Here is an 18,344-nt window from a genome sequence, read left to right on the forward strand (position 1 = left end):
AAATGTTAAAATTTGAAATACTTAAAAAGCAACAGGCGGGCCGGATTCAATCGCTTAGTGGGCCGCATGTGGCCCCCGGGCCGTAGTTTGCCCACCCCTGGTCTAGAGGTACCTAAGTATGGTGTCCGAATTTACATAGATTTTAGTAAGCCCTACTAAGAACATACTGTTGTGTGTGGCTTTAATGCTAATGCTAATGCTAATGCTACACTGCAACAACGTAATATTAAGTAGCGCTAGCATTACACTCACAACACAGATTTGAATTTTAGGAATTATAACAGGCACAATCATTCCTAATAAAAACACGGGCTACTGTTGCGACCAAGCTAACACTCAACTCTGAACCCCTGACATCACTTCCTGTCCCGCCCCTCACCTAACCCCCTATCCCCACCACAGCACTAGAACACACATGAGCACAAGTCTTATTTGTGTCTTAAAATGGCTTATTTTCTCTTATTATGTGAGGGTGAATGTGACTATAGGGATGTTATTTCATTTCCAGAGAGCTCTAATAATGTTAAAAATTCCATTTAGATGAAACTAAACAGGTTTTTTATGCTGTTTTGGCCTTTTAGAGGAGTTTTCTGCCCTCCCTGGGGACACCCATGTCCTTCGCCACGTCACCAAAAAGCAAACAAGCGAGGTAGACGATGGATTTTTTCGGGACGCATGACTGTCATTGCTCATCATTAAAAAGTCTTTGCACAACGGGACGACTCAATCAGAAGCTATGATTGACACCTTATTCCTCAATTCCTTTTTTTCAATTTTGCTCCCAACTTTATAGAAGCAATTTGAAGGGAAATAAAGAAGCCGCAGTCGGATCCAAAGTGGAGACGGGAACAAATAACGGTCAAGTCGGCGCTGAGAAATGACTGCAGTGGTCTGTTATTTGCTGTCTCCGTGCTTTGATGACACGCGGCTCTTCTTAGAGTTCCTGCAAACGCACCAGTGGGGGAAAAAAAACCACCCTGTGCACTAAGTGCAGTCGCTTCGATGCTGTCCAGTAACATCTCAGCTAGAAGAAAGATGATGCAAGAAGAAGATGTCAATCATCTGTAGGAACCAGAATGCGACCACAAGACTGGATCGCTGTGGTTTGAGAGGTTGGAGGCGGACTCCATCGCCGTCCCCCCCCCCCTCGAGGGGGCCAGCAGGAGGTTGACAGTAATGCTTCTCCGTGAACCCCCCTACCCCCCCCCCCTACTCAAGGCTGTCATGGCTGCGATGACGCAGCGTTAAGTCCTTACCAGGGCGGATCTCCGGATGAGGAGCTTGATGTTTCTTCAAAGTGCGCACGGCCTCCTGAGGTGATGGCGTTGTGTGGCGGCTTTCATCGACAAAGTGTGTTGTAGAAGACGCTGAAGGTTAATGGATACTTAACCCCCCCCACACGCCTGGACTACCCAGCATGCTTTGCAGGCGCTTTGTAAATAAGTTACAAGCCAATCAGAAATGATTTGGAATGCAAACAGATAGCGTCAAATCCCCACCCAAAAAATTAGCATCTAATGTTTCTGTGGCAGTCCAACTTTATTTGTAGCGGGCCACTTAAAAAGCATGCCTGTATGGGGAAACCCTGTAGGGTTAAAGGCGGTTTCCATGTTTCATCCATCCATTTTCTACACCGCTTATCCTAATTAGGGTGGTAGAGTTATGCTGGAGCCTATCCCAGCTGACTTATTATTATTATTATTTATTCATTTTCTACCACTTATCCTCATTACTGTGGTATGGTTATGCTAGAGCCTATCCCAGCAGACTTATCATTATTTATTCATTTTCTACCACTTATCCTCATTAGGGTGGTATGGTTATGCTGGAGCCTATCCCAGCTGACTTATTATTATTATTATTTTTATTATTCTTTCATTTTCTACTGCTTATCCTCATTAGGGTGGTATGGTTATGCTGGAGCCTATCCCAGCTGACTTATCATTATGTATTCATTTTCTACCGCTTATCCTCATTATGGTGGTAGGGTTATGCTGGAGCCTATCCCAGCTGACTTATTATTATTATTATTATTATTATTATTATTATTCATTCATTCATTAATTTTCTACCGCTTGTCCTCATTAGGGTGGTATGGTTATGCTGGAGCCTATCCCAGCTGACTTATCATTATTTATTCATTTTCTACCGCTTATCCTCATGGTGGTAGGGTTATGCAGGAGCCTATCCCAGCTGACTTATTATTATTATTCATTCATTCATTAATTTTCTACCGCTTGTCCTCATTAGGGTGGGATGGTTATGCTGGAGCCTATCCCAGCTGACTTATCATTATGTATTCATTTTCTACCGCTTATCCTCATTATGGTGGTAGGGTTATGCTGGAGCCTATCCCAGCTGACTTATTATTATTCATTCATTTTCTACCGCTTATCCTGATTAGGGTGGTAGGGTTATGCTGGAGCCTATCCCAGCTGACTTATTATTATTATTATTATTATTATTATTAGTATTCATTCATTTTCTACCGCTTATCCTCATTAGGGTGGTCGGGTTATGCTGGAGCCTATCCCAGCTGACTTATTATTATTGTTATTATTATGACCCGTGTCACGTCCATCCACCGTTTGTGCTTCTGCGAGTGCACTTGTCTTCTGAAACTGATTGTGATGCTATCATGTAATCATTCCTGGAGATTGTTCTCTTTTGAGAAGAAGGGGGGGCGGACATGCTCCACAGGACTAATAAACTTGAAATGCTCTCAGTGTTAGCGGGAATGTTCTCCAAGAGTCATGGGAGCAATGAATCCTTTGTCCATGTTTGCATTTTCCTACAAGATGACGGTGAAGACATAACACCCACAACAACAAAACTTTATTAGCCCCCCCCCCCCAAGGACATTTTACATCTCTGCTCTCTTTTCTTCCGTGAACGATGCAGATGTTTACCTCAAATCAAGAAAAATAGCGACCTCCTTGCCAGTTCCTGTTTACTACTTCTTCTTCTATTTCATCACCACTAATCATCCCCGCTTCGTCGTTATTGGTCTCCACTGCTCAATGAAAACATTAGCGACCCACCACGGGTTGCTACGATACTCGGCCATGTTTAGGAGGTGAAGCAGCTGTCGGCGAGGGAGCGAGCGTACGCGGCGTATTTTTGGGTTAACTCGCTCACGCTGGAGAGCGTATTACAGCACGCTTTGTGTTTTGTGTGGCGTAATGAGGCTGTTTGCTTGCCGTTGGTTGCCTGCCATATCGGGCTGTGGGCGCCAACACATCAGACGGCCTCTTTTGTTGGGAACGCTCGGCTTTTTTAGCAAATGGTAAAAGTAGCATATTTTTCCTGCTGGGAAAAATTGTTAGAAGTTGTTTAGCCGAGAACAAAATGTGTTTTTATTTGGATCGCTTCCTCCAGATGTCAACATTGGTGAACTTTTGAAGCGGTGTTTCTCACAGGACTGACATCTATTTGTGGTGGTCGAGGAGGTTTTGACCTAATGATGTATGGATCGTTCAATTTGCATAATTAGCCATGACGATACATTGCAAATAGTGGTTAAAAAACAAACCGCTTTTTTTATTTGCTGCCTGTTGCTTATTACTGGAATCTGATTTGGTTTAGATCAGGGGTCTCAAACATGCGGCCCGCGGGCCAAATGTGGCCCGCAGGACACTAGTTTGTGGCCCCTGCCTTGATATGAAAGTTTGTTTGATATGGATGCTGTATGGTATCATGTACCCAGAAAAAATTATTACGTTTGATTAATGTTCATGTTAAAGGTTAAATAACTGTTAATAGTTATCCTCCCTATCCATGTGGAAGTGGTAGATTTTTGGCTATTTAAGTTTAAAGGAAATAACTTGAAGGCTACCGTTTAGGTCGCTAGCTCTCTAGTTTGCGAGTTAGCATGTGTCTCAAGACCCTGCAGTTGCGCAATATGTTGTAAATAAAAAGAGTATAAATGTGACTATAGTCGTGTTTTGTCATGTCTACAGGGCTCTAATAATGCTTTGTTCATTTTAAGACATATGCAACATATGCAAATGTACAAGCCGTATTATGTATATGTACAATATTTCCATATTCATATGTAGATGTTTTCAATTAACACTCTTGTCTAAATGACCCTCAAGCTAACCCTGGTGCTCCAGGTGCTTTATGTCTCTCCTCCTCGTACGACACGGAGGTTCCTGCCAGGCTCCTCCTCCCTCGCCTGACCAGCCTGACCCTTTGTTCCTCCACAGGCAGAGCTTGTTTGGACCTTTTTTTTTTTTTTTTTTTTAATTTGATCCGTCCATGCTGAAAGCAGCAGTCTCAGCTGGACCCGAACAGCCTCCTCCTCTTCTTATCTCCTGACGTGGTCTGGTGTGAGGAGGCAGGGCTTCCTGGCCATTTCAAGGTGATTTATTTCCCAAGCAGGTGAAAAGTCTCCCCCATCCTTCCCTGCCGCCCTTCCGTGTTCTTGATGGTTATGGTGATTGGCTTTTATTTGGGTCTGCTCGCCGTGCACTTTCGCCTCCTCTGAGGACTTTTTAGTCTGACTTTGCCAGAAGTGCTGAGGCGGCTCCCAGGATGCTGGAGTGTGAGGCCGTGCGTGGTTCTCGCCATCATGACCTGCCAATCATTTGGACGTCTGTGGGGCTGATGCATCCATCCCGGCGGCCTCGTTTACAGCCTGGAAAATGTAAACGTTTCAAGTCCCGCCCCTGTCATTTGCATGATTTTGCCTAATTCCCCGCTTTGCTTGTGTCATCACCTGCGGCCTCACATCCTTCACATGCACACTTGTGCACTATGTCCTTGACTGGTCCTGCTCCTTTATGGTAAACAACAAAGGATTTCCATGGCATCCTTTGGACTATATCATCTATACTGATGTGTCCATTTACTTATAGTTAAAATCATTTATTCATTTTCTATCGTGGGGGTGCTGGAGCCTATCCCAGCTGTCTTCGGGCGAGAGGCGGGGTACACCCTGGACTGGTAAGGTTAATTATAAAATATTAAATTAATTAATTAGAGTGTCAAAAATGCTTACAACCTCCTAAATATGGCTTTTAACACTATTAGAGCCCTCTAGACATGAAATAACACCCCTATAGTCACCTTTAGACTTTCGTTTACTCACTTTCTACCGCTTATCCTCACAAGGGTCACAGGGGGATGGAGCCTATCCCAGCTGTCTTCGAGCGAGAGGCGGGGTACACCCTGGACTGGTGACCAGCCAATCACAGGGCACATATAGACAAACAACCATTCACACTCACATTCATACCTATGGACTATTTGGAGTCGCAAATTAACCTAGCATGTTTTTGGAATGTGGGAGGAAACCGGAGTACCCGGAGAAAACCCATGCATGCACGGGGAGAACATACAAACTCCACACAGAGATGGCCGAGGGTGGAATTGAACCCTGGTGTCCTAGCTGTGAGTGTCTGCGCGCTAACCACTCATCCGCCGTGTTGCCGTATAGTTAAACTCAATTAACTAAAATACCAATAAAAATGTTGTGATAATATGTAGTGTATACTACTCTGGCCACTAGGTGTCAGCAATTTATGGGACACACAAGCACCAGGAACTGCATTTTTTTTTTTTTTTTTTGCAGATTTGAATTTTCTGAATTATAACAGGCACAATAATTCCTAATAAAAACACGGGCTACTGTTGCAACCAAGCTAACACTCAACTCTGAACCCCTGACATCACTTCCTGTCCCCCCTCACCTACCTCCCCCAGCACTGGAACACATTTCCAGGACCACACATGAGCACAAGTCTTAATTGTGTCTTAAATTGCTTATTATGTTTACTATATTGGATAATAGGAGGGTGAATGTGACTATAGGGGTGTTATTTCATTTCTAGAGGGCTCTAATAATGTTAAAAATTGCATTTAGATGAAACTAAACAGGTTTTCTATGCTCTAACTAGTACAAAAATATTCCATTTATAATATAATATAAAAAATAATAAGGAATCCTACATTACGGAACTTCACTTATCCCAGTCGGGTCTGGAACCATAAAGGAGAGATTATTGTGCAGTACAGTATGTCACCTATATACTTATATATATATATATAATGTTGCAAATGATGATTAATGGGATTATGTGCGCATTTGAATCATGTGACAGTCCCGGTTTCTTATATTATTATTCATAACTATTATTATCATTCTTTGATGAGCTTTAACCGCCTCGAAAACGCTGCGCAGCCAGCATGTGAATGCGTGTTCCGTGCGTGTTTGTTGCATTGTTCTCTGCAGGGGCGGAGCCAGCAGGTCAACAGGGGGCATGGAGCTGAATGACAGGCGCCGTGTGCTCGCTATTGTCGTCATCCGCATTCTGCCATTAACAAAAGGGGAACATAGCGATGCTAAAATAAGCTGCAGTTTGGAGTCCATTCACCCTGACAGGATGACTGCTTGTGCGGAGCGTTCGCAGCGGGCGTGCAGCACGCCGCACACAATATCGATGCCGCTGCTGTGCATAAAAGTATGACTTTTATGGGTAGGGTGCAGACGAGCACACAGAGAGAACCCGGTTAGATTTCCTCTAATTAGACAGAGGAGCAACACGGAAGCTTGTCTGCCTTCAGACTTGATCAAGGTGCACAAACGAGCACGAGAGATGAGGTGAGAGTGTGAATCTCTGGGAACATTTTACATCGTCTGCAAAGACGGACAGCTTGAGGAATGAGTCGAGCGGATTAAAAGGCTTCGCCCTTTCAGTTTGGCCTTTTGTGCTGGCGTTCGCTCAACTCTCGACATGATTAGGAATTGTGTGCAGAAGCGGAGCGAGGTTACAGCGGCGCGCTGAGGGGCTGCTTTGAGTGACCACTCCACATTCTTACCAGCGATAAAAGCACACCCAAGCTGGGCCTGAAAGATAGCGCGGCCTTCAAATTAGCGCAATCCAAAAAAATTGGCACAATTTCAGGAACGACACAAAGGATTCTGGAAGATATGCACAATTCAAAGCAAATGTGATGATAACCGTAGAACCGGAAACTGAATTCAATGCAATACAGGAAAAGTGTTATAGAATTTGATAGAATTAATGACATACAGAGCTAGCACACTTAGCATGTAATCACTTGCACGCTATATAGTTATCAGCAGTTTTAGAAGTTCAATCTTGCTAATATTTTATAATTAAGCTCGGCATATATTTTATATATAGATATGCATATTCTTTTTTAATAAAACCGCACTTGTGAATGGCGTATAGAAGGGTTTAGATCAGGGGACTCAAACTCAATTTACCTGGGGGCCACTGGAGCTAAGGTCTGGGCAAGGCTGGACTGCATCAACCCCCCCCCCCCCCCCCCCAAAAAAAACGCATTTATTAAAAACAGAAAAATATACAAACTTTTTCAGTGCTTAAATAGACAAAAACTTACCACTTCCACACGGATAGGGAGGAAAAACACCACAAAGGAAAAACGCAGTCTGACAACTTTCCGTTTGAGCGGGTTCAAGATACCTCAATCGGATTGGGGAAAGGAATATTCCACTCCTGTGAATCCGATTTATATATTCATTCGGATTGGCACTTTTTTTTTCGGAATGAGGTGTATACAAAGGTTAGATTATTTTCCGTTTTCCGCAAATAACCCGAATGGAATTGGAATATTTGGGTCCATGTATACGTGGCTACTGAGAGCGACAACGAAAGAGAGCGAAAGAGACTGACAAAGAAATTAGGAGGGTGTTCAATTCCGACAGTGAAGAAGCCAACTTTAGTGGTTTTAGTTTGCAGGAGGAAGATGAGGACAGCGACCAATGACTTTTCTGGTAGACTTAAGCATTTATTTAATGCAGCCTATGGATGCATTAATTATGGATTAATTATTATTATCTCTTTAAATTTAGTAGATTGGGCTTAATAGCAGAGAAATGTAGTTTTGAAACAAGAACTTGTTGTACTCTTGATTAGCATGTGCAAGCAGATTGAAGCCTGCGGTGTGTCCAAATCTCTCCACGAATGACCTTCACATCACCTTTAGACATGTGTGTGTCTAATTGACATAATGAGCCATATGGTCGATCAGGGGCGGGGGGGGGGGGGGGTGAATAAACTCTCAGGGTTAAATCTCTTCCAAAACGAGGCTAAATTAATTTCTCAGCGGCTGTCTTGACCTTTTTTTTTTTTTTTTTGCCATGTGTTTATCATGTGTCCGCAGGTTCTTCTTACTACGACAACGTGAGGCCATTGGCGTATCCCGATTCCGACGCCGTGCTCATCTGCTTTGACATCAGCCGCCCAGAGACTTTGGACAGTGTCATTAAAAAGGTTAGTATCATATTTTTTCACTTCCCGACACTTTTGAGTCTAATATCTGCTCCGACACGGAGAACTTCCTGCTTTTAATCCCGTGCCCTCCCGTGGCTCCTCCGTAATCGAGCAAATCACATCCCGGTTTTTAGCCTCACGTTCATTTATCTCATCAAAATGTCCACGGATACTTGACCTTCAATCCCCGCAAGAATGGAAGGTCAGGAGTGGGAGTCGGGAGGAATATCAGATACGCAAATTAGCCTCGGCAGCCGTATCAAAGAGTAGAAAGAGGCTGTTCGCTCTTAATGAGAATAGGGGGGGGGGGGGGAACACTCTCTGCAGTGATGGAGTGGAGATATACTGTGAAACATCTCTTCCTGCAAAATTGGAACGCCTTAAATGGGTGAGCGCTTTGGAAATTTGGAAAAATGTGGCTCAAAATTTGCACCAGAACACGAGAGCCTTTAAGAGACGAACTCGGCAAGTGTGTGAGTTTTTGTGCCACCACATTTGTCTGACTGCTTGCTTGACGTTGATGTAAATGCCTCCGATTTCAGATCAACATTTGCAATAGGAGTGACTGTTGTGACAGCCTACTTTTGTGGAAAAAATTTGTTTTTATTTTTTTTTTTACAAACAAATTCATATATAAAATGAATATATATATATATATTAACAAAAAATATATATAAAAAACTAATTAAATAAAAAATAAATAAAAATAAAATAAATAAGTGTTTATAAAATAAAAAAAAATATGTTTAAAAAACATTTTTTTAAACAAAAAAAATTCATTCATTTTCTACTGCGAATCCTGATGAGGGTCATAGCGGTGCTGGAGCCTATCCCAGCTGTTTTCGGGCAAGAGGCGGGGAAAAAAAATATATATCTGCAAAATATATATGTTTGCAGAGCTGTGAATGGTTAATCATAAATGTGTGACGATCTACTGCATCATCTAAGGATGACTACAGTGTAACCTTGGTTAACATCCGCCCCGGTTAGCATGTTTTTTGTTAATGTGGAAAAATCAATTTTGCCTCTGTTTGCCTGCATTCTTTGGTTATTCTTTTGTTATTAATACGCTGGCAAATACGCAATCTTCCTTGTTAGCATCTGATTAGCGAACTAAACAAAAAGCCCACCGGATTCCGGAAGTCAGCTAAGGTACGTCGTGTGTTTGTTCCAGGTTTTAATACATTTTTGTAGTCCATTTCAGACAGAGAAACCTCTTGGAATGTTCTGATACTGTGGGTGTGTGTTCTCGGTCCCCACTGATGTGTTAGTGCACTGCTGGGATTTCCAAATTTGCCCCCCCCGCCCCCCCAGTAGACTTTGTAGATCTAACCCAGGACACCCACAACAACAATCCTGGCAAGCCTCAAAGCATGCTGTCAACAAGGGGGCGGCAGCTCTGCTTTTCCCATGAATCTCTCCGCAGTAGGGGGACGGGGGTTTTACCGTGACCCCTGAACCCCCCCCCCCCCCTCTTCTCAACTTGTCGCCGTGGTAATCCCCCACATGGAAAACCTGTTGCCACAAAGACCATCCCGAATTAGACTCTTGACCCGCTCTGACAAGCAAGGTCGCCGGATGCCAGCTGGGAGAGGAGAGAGAGACGGTCAAACAATCGATGCCTGTGATTGGCGCTCGGCAGCAAGCTCAGAAGAGAGGCTTGAGGGGTCAAAGGTCGACTTGGACATCAGGCTGCGAGTATGACGTGACGCCGGGCGCATGGCATGCGGAATATTCCGGCGGTGAAGAAACTGTTGCTTTAATTGAGCCTCACCTGGCATCTTTTACAAGCTACAACAAAGTGTTTATGAGTTTATGAGTGTGAGGAAAATATTGATGGATTTGACTTCGGCTATGATGAAAATGGCAATCCATTATGTGACATATGGCAAAGCCGCGCAAGCTAATTTGATTCCTCCATGCATAAAGCCATTTGGATGACGCGCAAACCTCTGCCAAGGACAGATGCGCTACAAAATGGAATGAGCCTTCTTTCCACCATCCGCCATTTTTGTCCCATTTCCGTCCGTTGGCAAAGGCAGCTACTACAAAGTATTATATGTAGTACCTGCCCAAGCATGTCAACCCCCTGCTGCTTGTACACGGATGCCAAACACAGTAGAACTACACTACCACCAAAGTATGCTTTGGTCAATGAGAATGGACCAATAACATATTTGGTGTCTCTGCAGTGGCAAGGTGAGACGCAGGAGTTTTGTCCCAACGCCAAAGTGGTCCTGGTGGGATGCAAGCTGGACATGAGGACGGACGTCAGCACCTTGAGGGAACTCTCCCAGCAACGGCTCATCCCAGTCACCCACGAGCAGGTAAGAAAATGACATCACAACACTTAGGACTTAGGACTTTGGACAATCTATGGATCATGTTTACATAAACATATTCCAGTATTTTCCCACCAGTCATATCTAACTTTTGCACAACTGTGATTGTGCTATGTGAGTGTATCAAGCAGACCTTCTATGAGAGGCTATTAGACTGAAAATACACTGAGATAATAGACTGAATCTAAAGGTGTAATTATAAACATATTCCAGTATTTTTCCACCAGTCATATCTAACTGTTGCGCAACTGTGATTGTGCTAGGTGAGTGTCTGTCAAGCAGACCTTCTATGAGAGGCTGTTAGGCTGAAAATACACCGAGATAATAGACTGAATCTAAATGTGTAATTATAATCATCTTCCAGTATTTTTCCAATAGTCATATCTAACTGTTGCACAACTGTGATTGTGCTATGTGAGTGTATCAAGCAGACCTTCTATGAGAGGCTATTAGACTGAAATTACACTGAGATAATAGACTGAATCTAAAGGTGTAATTATAATCATATTCCAATATTTTTCCATGAGTCATATCTAACTGTTGCACAACTGTGATTGTGCTATGTGAGTGTATCAAGCAGACCTTCTATGAGAGGCTATTAGACTGAAATTACACTGAGATAATAGACTGAATCTAAATGTGTAATTATCATATTCCAGTATTTTTCCATGAGTCATATCTAACCGTTGCACAACTGTGATTGTGCTATGTGAGTGTATCAAGCAGACCTTCTATGAGAGGCTATTAGGTTGAAAATACACTGAGATAATAGACTGAATCTAAATGTGTAATTATAATCATATTCCAGTATTTTTCCATGAGTCATATCTAACCGTTGCACAACTGTGATTGTGCTATGTGAGTGTATCAAGCAGACCTTCTATGAGAGGCTATTAGACTGAAAATACACTGAGATAATAGACTGAATCTAAATGTGTAATTATAATCATATTCCAGTATTTTTCCATGAGTCATATCTAACCGTTGCACAACTGTGATTGTGCTATGTGAGTGTATCAAGCAGACCTTCTATGAGAGGCTATTAGGTTGAAAATACACTGAGAAAATAGACTGAATCTAAATGTGTAATTATAATCATATTCCAGTATTTTTCCATGAGTCATATCTAACCGTTGCACAACTGTGATTGTGCTAGGTGAGTGTCTGTCAAGCAGACCTTTGATGAGAGGCTGTTAGGCTGAAAATACACTGAGATAATAGACTGAATCTAAATGTGTAATTATAATCATATTCCAGTATTTTTCCACCAGTCATATCTAATTGTTGCACAACTGTGATTGTGCTATGTGAGTGTGTCAAGCAGGTTTGAGGTTTTTGGATGATTTTAGACCCAATGTGTTCATATATTATATTCATGCCAAAAATTAAAAAAAAACAGCTTTTAAGATGATATGGAGATAAACATAACTAAAATGCATCAAAACGCTAAAAAAAGTGACAAAAGTTCAACGACGCAAAGTCGACCAAAGTAACCCAAACGCACCATTGCCTATTTAAAGATTGAACGAGGGGGTGAAAGATCACATGAGCTGTTTTGTTTTCCCAGCGAAAACAACCCAAATATGAGAAACCCTCACGTTGACATATCGCTGCTCTCTGCACTTTTGTCGTAATTTTGCTGACGAGCGATGTGAGCTTTTGATTGTGGGCTTCCTCTCCGTGGGAGGGGAATGCATGCATATTGGAAGTTTTGGACTAGCAAACAGACTTTGACAAATGAGGCGAGGGCTCCGTCTATGGCCTGCTGCCGTGACCTCCAAGCCAGGGAAGGCCGATCAAGTCTTAGGCTAATTTGTGAATTTTAATCAGCTTCCTGCACGTTCCGTTTGTTCTCTACTGTGATGGATGCACTAAAACCGAGGAGCTTTGTTTTTTTTTTTTTTTTTTTTTTTTTTTTTTAGCGCCACACACAAAATCCCTCCCAAACAAAAGTGTTTTTGTTCCTCCCCTTGTCTGCCGCTAAATTGATGCAGCTTTGAAAAACACAGCGCTCTTGTAAATAAGACGCACAAACAAAAGATGACACGCTACGCTGTGTCAAATAGGAGGAGGCGACGCATCACAATAAGCAATTGTTTCAGCCCTTTTCAGAGTCCCTCTGCTGGGCTGTCACAGCGGCCACAATATTAGGTACACCTAAAAGCTCAAAACAGCAATTCTGTCTTCTACTATTTGATCATTAAGTACTGTATGTTTGATGTTTTCTTAGGTATTACATTAAAAATTATGACAGCTGTGTTAAGAAACAGAAAAAAAAAATCGTACCAGCAAATTTATCTGTAGCGGTCCAAATTAATTAGTAGCAGGCTGTCACAGATAAATGACTGTATGGGAATCACTTACAGTATATAGTATATGATTGTTTTAGTTTGTAGTTGCATACAAATACATTGTACTGTTTCTAAAAATGTATTTTGCCACATAAGAGGGTCAAAATATGATATTGGATGTCGCTAAATGCTACATTTTTTACAATATGGGGTTATTAAGGATGCTAAAAAACACATCAGTTTCAGGCTAAGATATGCAGTCGAAAGTTTGGAGACACTTGTTCATGAAATTTGAATGAAAATGTGTCTCTAAACTTTTGACCGGTACTGTATTTAATAAAAAAAAAATGTCCATCAGCACCTCAACTTTCGTAATGTTTTGTTATTTTGTTTGATGGTCCTATTGGTCCAATTAGTAGGTTGATGCCATTTGAACAGTGGAATGTTTGATGTTTCCTTAGATATTACATTAAAAATAGATTATAATGAGCGACTATGACAGCTGTGTTAAGAAACGGAAAAAAAATACAAATTTATCTGTAGCGGTCCAAATTAATTAGTAGCAGTCTGTCACAGATAAATGACAGTGTGGGAATTTTTTACAGTATATAGTATGATTGTTTTAGTTTGTACTTGCATACAAATACATTGTAGTGTTTCTAAAATGTATTTAGCCACATGAGAGGGTCAAAATATGATGTTTGATGTCGCTAAATGCTACATTTTTTACAATATGGGGTTATTAAGGATGCTAAAAAACACATCAGTTATGCAGTCGAAAGTTTGGAGACACTTGTTCATGAAATTTGAATGAAAATGTGTCTCTAAACTTTTGACCAGTACTGTATTTAATAAAAAAAAAATATCCATCAGCACCTCAACTTTCGTAATGTTTTGTTATTTTGTTTGATGGTCCTATTGGTCCAATTAGTAGGCTATTTCCCTTATTTTTGGAAAAAAAGTAATGTAATTTTTCACATGCAAATAGTGTTGATGGTTCATTTTGTGTGTCAAATAGCCCCCCCAAGCCAGACCTTAGACGCTAATCCACCTACAGTCTTCTCAGTTATCCCCCCCTTTTGTTGATGTCAAATTGACAGCAAAGTCTGGGCCCGGCGAGAATGGCCACTGCTTGAACCCGAGACATTTCCTCTCTCTGTAATCTTCCTGAGATCACACAGCTTCCTTACCTCGCGCTCGTCCTGCTTGGCCGTTCCGCTTAACGAGGTTCACGGACGCCTCTCACACGGGGATTCGTTGCGGTGCCGCCTTGATAAAAAATCAAACCGGTGGAGATGAAACATAAAATGGTGGGAAACGCCAGCCCCTGTGTTTCATCCGTGGCAACCTGTTGATCCTCTGAGAAAACGGAACAAGACAAAAAGAAGACATGAGTCAGTACAGTGAAAAAGGGTATTTCTTTCTCATTGAACAGCCCAGTAGCTAACTTTATTTAAAATTGCTTCAACACAACGACACCATCTGTGTCTCACCGCTGACATGGCCGCCATTAGACACAATGAAAACTGCTAGCTGGAACCGCTAAAAGCCCGAGGACTCGACACAAGGGAAGGACGTAAGCGTTTTCAGGGTTGGTTTTAGAGTAAAAGCAGATGACGGCTCGCGCAATGGCGGGGAAAAGTGCGAGCGTAATGCACTGTAATAAAAGCAGGCTTTCATAAAAAAAAAAAAAACAGGCTATCAAGGTCTATAAAAACACAGCAGCCAGATTCAACTGTCGGCACATGTAGCTAGCCGGCTAGCAGCTAATAGCTAATGTTGTAGTTTTCATTTTTCCCCCTCGGCTCTTACATTACATATGGGAATTGAACGCAGATCCGAGTCAAGCTGCTGAGAGTCCCATCAAGCGTACGGAAATGTAGCAAATAACGAGACAAACCAAAATAAAGCGGCTAACGGTCGTCATCCACATGGCTAACTACTTAGTCTGTTTACTTCCTAATAACTTCCTTACATCTTTGATAGAGGAGATTTGTTGTTGTTTATATTACAAAGTAAGATCTGGGGGAGGAAACATATTTACAATTGACGGTAAACTTTAACCCAGGGGTCTCAAACACGCGGCCCGCGGGCCAAATTGTGGGGTTTTTCTTCTTCTGTTGTTTATTGGCGGTTGGCAAGCAGCTTTCGTGTGCATTAGCGCCATCTGTGGAACAGAATCTAAACCGGGGGTCTCAAACACGAGGCCCGCGGGCCAAATGTGGCCCGCAGGACACTAGTTTGAGGCCCCCGCCTTGATATGAAAGTTTAATATGTTTAATAAGTTTGATATGGATGCCGTATGGTATCATGTACCCAGAAAAAATGATTATTACGTTTGATTAATGTTCATGTTAAAGGTTAAATAACTGTTAATAGTTATCCTCCCTATCCGTGTGGAAGTGGTAAGTTTTTGGCAATTTAAGTTTAAAGGAAATAACTTGAAGGCTACTGTTTAGGTCGCTAGCGCTCTAGTTTGCGAGTTAGCATGTGTCTCAAGACCCTGCAGTTGCGCAATATGTTGTAAATAATAAAGATTGATTTTCTTTATTAGTTTTATTAGTAAATTGAGTTTGAGACCCCTGCTTTAACCCATAGACGCATCAATTAACGGCTCTATTCAGTGACCCGCCAATTATCAGGAATGTAAATTGTAAAACTAAAATGGTTGACCTTCCTCGGCGTCCATATCGTTCCGCTTCGGGATTCTCCCTGAAACGTTTTCCAACATTTACGGTGACTTTTCAGGGCAGCACGATAGCACGGCAGATGGGCGCGGTGGCCTACGTGGAGTGCACGTCCAAAGTGTCGGAGAACAGCGTCCGGGACGTGTTCCACATCACTACGCTGGCGTCGGTGCGGCGGCCGCACAAGCCTCAACTGAAGCGCAGCGGCTCCCGCCGGGGGCTCAAGCGGACGTCGCAGCTTCCCCTACCGACGCTGCCTGCTCGGACTGAACCCATGGACCAAGCCCCCGTCCTCAGGAAGGACCGGGCTAAAAGCTGCGTGATCATGTAGACATCCGGCCCGTCCATCACGTGAATATTAATGTACATAAAAATATATATACCAGAGGACATCTATTTATTCTTTTTTTTTTTGTTTATTTTTATTTTTGCACCGTGGAAATCAGCTTTTTTGGAACACTGAAGGACACTGTGAGGGTGGAAGCGATATCTGACACAAGAAGAGGACAGGAGACCGATGACGACGTTCACGCTTGATGATTTGTGATGATGATTCTCCCGCCGCGTCTCGGTAAAAAACAAAAGCCCTTCAAGGAAGTGGAGCCATGAGTGAGAAATTGTTTGCTTGTTTCTAAACTGTGCACACACACACACACACACGCACACACACACACATCACTGCCATAAGTGCATTTCTGGAGAGAAAAATGAACATATCTGCTTTTTTTCATCTAATTGTGTTTTAACGGCGTCTCTGTGGAAAAATGAAGTCAAATGTTATTTTGTGCTACTCTTGGCTAATGTTGGAAATAAAGAAGCTGCAGATGGCAAAGCTAATCACAGCTTCCTGGCTGCTTTTTCTTTTATGGTGATGTCATTAACGCTAATCCTTAGAACGGGACGTGGTCGTCATTGGGGATGAAAGTTTATTCCCATAACGGCTGTCGTCACGTACAAATAATTATGTTGTCTTTTTTTTTTTGTGGTGTTTAGCTCATATTGAGCGCCACCTTTGTTGCAATGCCGCTATCGTCCTCAAGGGGGTGCTGGTGACACCTATAGGTGCTGGTAATAACGTTAGCTTATTTGATTATATATGCATTTCATGATGTGCTGCAAACTCTTCTGTCTAAATTGGCCACTTGATTTTGTTTTGTTGAGGCCACATCCGAGTTCGATTCCATGTCTGTGTGGAGTTTGCATGTTCTCCCCGTGCATGCGTGGGTTTTCTCCGGGTACTCCGGTTTCCTCCCACATTCCATAGGCTCCATCCCCCTGTGACCCTTGTGAGGATAAGCGGTAGAATGACAATTTTGACAATTGACAAAAATGACAATTTAATTTTTTTTGTTTCTTTCTCATATTACAACTTTAAAAAGAAAAAACAAGATTTTTTCATTAATATTTAATCTCTAAGTTACTAATCACAAGTTTATTTGAAAAAATTTAGACTGTTCGTTAGATTACCATTTTGTTCTACCATTTGACAATATTTTGACTTTATTCTCGTAAAAATTTGATTTGTACAGATTTTTTTCTAACTATTTCCACTTTCTATAATTATGACTTTACTTCCATAATATTTTTATTTTTTTATTGGCCTATTTACAATTCACCTATTGCATAGATGTCTCCAAAAATATAGGAATAAAAGTACGGCATTTTAATGGGAATGAACAAGGATTTATGGTATATATTTCTGATATAGGGAGGGTTACAAATTAATAGAATTATGAATGTCTTTTTCCCAGTGGTCTTGCTAAGACGAACAAATAAGAACTAAGGGGTTTAGTCCAACGCCAAACTGATTAATTAACATATGGCCGTCAAAAAGAGTGACATAATAATCACATTAGCATATGTTCTAGCCCAAAACAAGAAATCCTAATTGCCATAATTGGAGGGTTTTTAGACGACGGTGCCAATTGTGTGTACTGAAATGTGTCACTTCCTTCTGGTTGATGGCGAGACTCGTACTGATCATAAAAAAGCGTCGTGTCTCTCGTGCTGTCAGGTTGACTGCTAGGATGCGGGGATCCCACTTCCACTCTCCTCCTGCAGGATGCATGGATGGATGGATGGATGGATGGATGGATGGATGGGGAAAAGTCAGATATTAAAGACTGACTGCGTGTTCTTTGACAGCTCCAAATTGGCTTGCGCAGGGGAGACTGACGTCATGGCAACCGTGCTGGCGATGCCTCAGAATGTTAATGAGCTGACTGGTGCTGTCGGTTACCTGGCAGGATTCAGCGCCAACGTGGCACAGGAAGAAAGAGTGGCTAGAGAGAAGAGACTGTCTGGGTACTTCATTAGATACATCAGGTCCGGTACGTGAGATGGGATGGATAATAATATGAATATGGAAAATATTACAGCAATTTTTTACTATGTGTTGTTACTCATACAGTTTGGATTGACGACATGGTATCAGTTGAGTAGATACGCCATTCTTGTTAATCACCTCAGAAATTGATTTTGGGCATGTAACCGTTTGACGCCCCTGCACAAACTCAAGCTCAATTGTTCCATTGAAGGAAATAGCACCCCAGATCATAATGGCGCCCCTCATGAAAACTCCAAATGGGCAGTTTTGTGGCTTTTTTTTTTTGGTTCTTAAAACCGCAAAAACGGTCTCATAGTTATTGGACTGCTCTTGGACGGCACGAGTAACAACCTTCATTTCAGTCAAGGATGGTTCGGTCCAATCAGAACTCAATTTTTTTTTCAGTCAAACGCTTCATTTTTTTGTTCTTCAGG

At 42.0% G+C, this 18,344-nt stretch overlaps 1 protein-coding gene across 1 annotated transcript in view; it reads left to right on the forward strand.

Moving 5' to 3' along the window:
* rnd2 (Rho family GTPase 2) overlaps nucleotides 1-16,421 on the forward strand; it is a 28,432-nt gene extending 12,011 nt beyond the window's left edge. Inside the window, exons 3-5 of the mRNA XM_058049920.2 lie at nucleotides 8,155-8,264; nucleotides 10,457-10,591; nucleotides 15,646-16,421. Coding sequence (XP_057905903.2) covers nucleotides 8,155-8,264; nucleotides 10,457-10,591; nucleotides 15,646-15,915 — 515 coding nt within the window. The 3' untranslated portion in view covers nucleotides 15,916-16,421. The remainder of the gene's footprint in view (nucleotides 1-8,154; nucleotides 8,265-10,456; nucleotides 10,592-15,645) is intronic.
* Nucleotides 16,422-18,344: the final 1,923 nt, after the last annotated feature.

This window comes from Doryrhamphus excisus, linkage group LG16, assembly GCF_037039965.1.
Source record: "Doryrhamphus excisus strain RoL-2023G ecotype Guam linkage group LG16, RoL_Dexc_Guam_v1.1, whole genome shotgun sequence".
NCBI lineage: Eukaryota > Metazoa > Chordata > Actinopteri > Syngnathiformes > Syngnathidae > Doryrhamphus > Doryrhamphus excisus.